This window comes from Phaethon lepturus, unplaced genomic scaffold (assembly GCF_000687285.1).
Source record: "Phaethon lepturus isolate BGI_N335 unplaced genomic scaffold, ASM68728v1 scaffold35901, whole genome shotgun sequence".
Classification (NCBI taxonomy): domain Eukaryota; kingdom Metazoa; phylum Chordata; class Aves; order Phaethontiformes; family Phaethontidae; genus Phaethon; species Phaethon lepturus.
The window spans coordinates 9411-14022 of NW_010517589.1; the positions used below are offsets into that span (position 1 = coordinate 9411).

Consider the following 4612-nt stretch of genomic DNA (forward strand, 5'->3'; position numbering starts at 1 on the left):
TGCCGGCTCGTCCTCCGAATGGCTGCAGGCTCCGGGGCTGAGCTGCCCCGCTGAAATCGAGCGTATGGACTGATGTGGATCACCCCGGCCGGCTTCTGCTGCTACTTCTCTGCCTGAGAGGTTTGGCGCCGGTTCCTGCTTGGATCTGGGGATAGCTCGCTGCGTGTTCCTGTGGCTCTTTACACTTAAGAGAGCTTTCTTGCCAGATGAAGTCCTTAAAATGAAAGATGAGCGCGTCGCAGCTGCCCTTTCACGGCGATACACAAAATCCTCAGCCTGCTGTAGGTGTATTAATGGCTACGGTAGAATAGATGTGGTGGCTTTGCTCTTCTCTGCCTCTTGATTTGCAAGTCATCCTCAGATGGAGACGCACGCTCTCTCTGCCCCCTTTACAGTATCACCTTACGAAAGACTGAAATTAAATGCGTGTGCGGACAGGCTCAAACGCCGATCTCCAAGACGAGCTTTCAGGTTTTTATTTTCATCTCCTTCCTTTCTAGGAAATAGACAGACGGTTGGAAAAGAAGCTGAAGATCACACAGAAGGAAAGGTAATGATGCTGCATGGTTCGGTAAAAAAAAAAACTTATTTTCCTGAGGTGCCGTTGGACGTCCAAAGGCTCGGGGAGCAGGAACGGTGGGGAAACAGGTTCAAACTGAGCAGAGCGTGCTGGGTTTGAGTTCAGAAATAGGGAATCTCTGTAATCATGCCACTAGATGGCCCTTTCGATCCATAGCAGGGTAGCGGAAAGCTTCTTGAGAGTGATTTTATTTCAGAGCCGGGTCTTCCAGACTGGATGTAGCTACAGCTTTGGGGAAGCCATTTAAGAAAAAGACACTCAAAGGAAGAAATGGGTGAGTCAGGTAATCCCAACTCATGGCCCTAAATTGGCTTGCCGTGTCTTGCGTCAGTAAGACTTTCTTTTCCTGCTTACTTTGGGTTGGGGCAGGGGTGTGTGTGTGTGTTACTGTCTTCTAGCAGAAACATTGCTAATCGCTTCTGACAAGTCTTTTGTCGGTGGTTTGGTCCGTCCCCCCCCCCCGCCTTTGATTCGTGGTGGCCACGTAAAGAGTCATGGTGTTACTTCTCTGGAAATTCCACACAGAGAAGGGACCATTAAAAAAATTCAAAGGGTGAGACAGGGGCCAAGGCTGGCTCTGAGAAGTGAAACGGCAGGGTTGGAGCGGAAGGCCGGGCATCCTGGTTGAGAGGAGCCCTAAAAGTCCTTGCAGGGAATGCAATCAAGGTGCTTATACTGATATTTTTGAATAGAAGTGCTAAAACATTTGCTCAGTGTCCGCTTCCCTTTGCTTTGGTTGAGTTTAAAGATGTTGAACGCAGCAGGGACTGGTTTTCTGTCCCTTCCTGAGCTAACCTCCTGCAAACCCGCCTGCTGCTCTAGTTTAAGGTTACAAATATAACGAGGTCTTTAATTATTACAGGCTGCCTCTTAATCACGGGAATGACATCTGACTGGGAGGAATTCACAACGCAGAGCGAAAAAACGTGCTTGCCGTAGAAAACAAGTACCAACCAAATGTTTTTCTTTTAAACAGTAGAAAGTCAAAATCTCCTCCTAAAGTGCCGATCGTGATTCAGGACGACAGCCTTCCTGCAGGTCCTCCCCCGCAGATCCGCATCTTGAAGAGGCCGACGACCAACGGCGTGCTTAGCAATCCCAACTCCACCAGCAGACCGGCCTTCCCTGTGAAATCCTTGGCGCAGAGGGAGGCAGAGTACGCGGAAGCCAGGAAACGAATATTGGGCAGCGCGAGCCCCGAAGAAGAGCAGGAGAAACCCATTCTAGATAGGTGAGGGATCCATTTTGTTTAGGTGAGAGCGGCCTTTTGTGCTGCGGCATCTCTGTGGGTGCTCCTTGCAAACACCTTCCTGTTGGAAGGAGGGGAACGGGCTCCTTGAAGAGTAAAGCGAGGCCAGCAGGGAGAAAGGAGTGCTTTGTGAGCAAGCAGGGCACCATAAACCCCAAATCTGTCGGAGTTAGGGGAAGTGCAAGTGCCTGATAAGGCCATAAAAGGTTATCTTAGACCCTTGGAGGAGCGTGCTGCAGGTATGGAGAGCAGTGCGGGCAACCAGAGTTATCCTGGCCGCATAACGCAGAGTTATCCTTGTCTTTCCTGAGGTTTTTGACTTAAGGGAGCTGCCACATGCAGGTGGGAGAGTAGAGCATAAACAGTCTTAACCGAGTGCAGGTTATTTGAAGGCACCATGCTCGCCCTTTTATTTGCAGCGTGGCTTTCGGCTGCTCTTTGGAGAGAAACGAAGGTCGAGTTTGATTTTGGTTGCGTTCCCCATCCCAGGGATGATTGTCCCGTGGCAGCGACTCCCCACCGAGGCGGGCGCAGGAGTATTTGTTGAAGGTGTCGAGCGTTACGTGGTGTTGCCTCCTCTTCTCATCTCCTTTCTCTTTGCGCAGGCCGCCGAGGATCTCCCAACCAGAAGACACCAGACAGCCCAATAATGTGATTAGGCAACCCCTGGGTCCCGACGGATCACAAGGCTTCAAGCAACGCAGATAAACACGGGCGAGAGATGCTGCTGCGGAAGGCAGGGTCCGCCGCCACGGCTGGCGTTGCCGTGGACGGACAAACGGACTTGAGCAAAGGGAACTACCTGGTTTATTTGCACTGTGATCCCCTTTGCTCTGCCCACTGTGACCTTCAACCCCACGCACTGTGACGTCCCCTCTCCACCCACTGTGACCGGCAAACCAAGGAGGGTTGTCCCCACGTGGCTGTAAAAAGGAAAGGGGACGAGGGGAGGGGGTTCAAAAGGACTCAGACGGGTGCAGGGAGTCATGCGTGTGCCATTTGGGTTGAAGCTAGCGCCAGCAATAATGTCTGTTGTACTCGTAACCTGGGATTTAAGGAAAAAAAAAAACCACAAAAAAAGTGGGAAGCCTCCCCAGACACGCATGTTGTCCTCATCACTTTAAGAGCAAGTTCTGTTTCAAAGGATCTCTTTTATTTTTTTTTCTTGTTTGTTTTCTGTCTATCTGATCAATGGAGTGCATGGGAAGGGTTTTAACTGTTTGTTTTAATTGAGAGAGGTAGTTAAGTGGTTCGAAAAGGAGTTTCAGTGAATTTCTGCGATTTTTTTAATGCCTTGGGTTTGGCAAGCTCTTGTTCTCTGTTTGGACTCCCGGATACCTGGCTTTTCCGATTGCCTTGGGAGCCGGCGGAGTCCGATGACCTAGTTTACGTCTTGCACCTGTTAAAGCTTGGCTACTATTTTCTGCTGGCTTTGAGGAAAAGCTTAAAATACATCTTTTTTTTTTTCTTTTTCTTTTTTTTTTTTATTTTTTTTATTTGGGGAGAAGGGAATGTAGACAGATCCCATGAAAATGCCTGCTGCCCAGCCGCTGTTTGTGGCAGAGCGTGCCAGGCAGCGAAGAATTAGGGCTCCGTTGCGAGGAGGAGAATAACTGGCACCGCTCTGGTCCGTGAAATAAATGTGGGGAGGAGCCCCCACTCTGTACAGCTCGCGCTCATCAAGCGGCTGACATAACGACGGGGAGCGGGACGTCCCGAGGGTCCGAATCCGAAGTGGCTTAATGACGGAGCGAAGGCTCCGATCCCTCGGTCACGGTACGAGCTACGTTCGCCTCTGGAAATTGCAGACGTTGGGAGCAAAAAAACCGCCTTGGATAGTCTGGATGATTTTACCCTCGTCTTCCTGGCGGCAGCTGGCTCCCCGCAAGACTTCAGGGAAGGGATTTTTCCTCCTCCGGCTCCCGGGAAGAGGATAGGGAGGCTGGTTGTCCGCAAGAACGTGGATGTTCCCCCCTGGATGAAGCTGACCTACCTTAATACCGCTTAATATCGAGGGATGAGATGAACACTAAATGCCCTCCTTGGAGGGGACGGTACCTAGAAAACCATTTCTGGTTATTGGTGGATTATTCTGTACGGGTGCAGCCTTCCCTGCTGGTTCGTGCTCAGTAGGCTCAAGGGTAAACGAGCAAATCTTGATGTCTTCTATGCGAAGGGAAGCAACCGTACAAAAAGAAGTGTATGGAAATACAGCTTAAAAAAAAAAACAATGGTAAAATAAAACTACCTGTGTATCAAAAGAATCTGCTAGAGAGTTAATTAGCTGATTAAAGCTGATTAAAGCACTGAGGATGGTGGTGAGGTGGGGATGGGCGGGCGGATGTACCCCGGGTATCCCCAACCACCAGCACTGTTTTTGGGGGGGGTCCGTCTTGTATTTATTCTTCCCCCCCGCCCCAGGCTGGTGGTCAGGATGAGACCTCGGGGAGCGGGAGGGGAGAAGGACGTCAGCAATAACCGCAATCACCGCGCCTTTCCTTAATTATTGCTAAAAATAGCTATTAATGGCCAAAACTCCCCAAATTCAGCCTTTTCCCGGTGTAGCTGGCCAGTGTTAAAGTTGCCGCGTCTTCTGGCACCAAAATCTCTGTTTCTGGCACCGAAATCTCCGGCACCGAATCTCCCGGCTCCTCTGTCCCGGTGACCAGGATACGTCCCGCCCGCGGGCAGGGCTTGGCGGCGTTCCTGTGGGAAGCCCTTTGTCCTGGGAAGGTGGAGGATAAACACGGTACCGTGTGTTTTCACCCCAAAACCTGCACCAA

At 50.7% G+C, this 4612-nt stretch overlaps 1 protein-coding gene across 1 annotated transcript; it reads left to right on the forward strand.

Annotated features, from left to right (window-relative positions):
• Positions 1–500: 500 nt before the first annotated feature.
• Positions 501–2894, forward strand: SZRD1 (SUZ RNA binding domain containing 1; the record flags this gene model as incomplete). Its single annotated transcript, XM_010296451.1, has 3 exons — positions 501–550; positions 1560–1811; positions 2435–2894. Coding segments are annotated over 3 exons (405 nt in total), but the record flags the coding sequence as incomplete, so codon positions are not given.
• Between the last annotated feature and the right edge of the window lie 1718 nt (positions 2895–4612).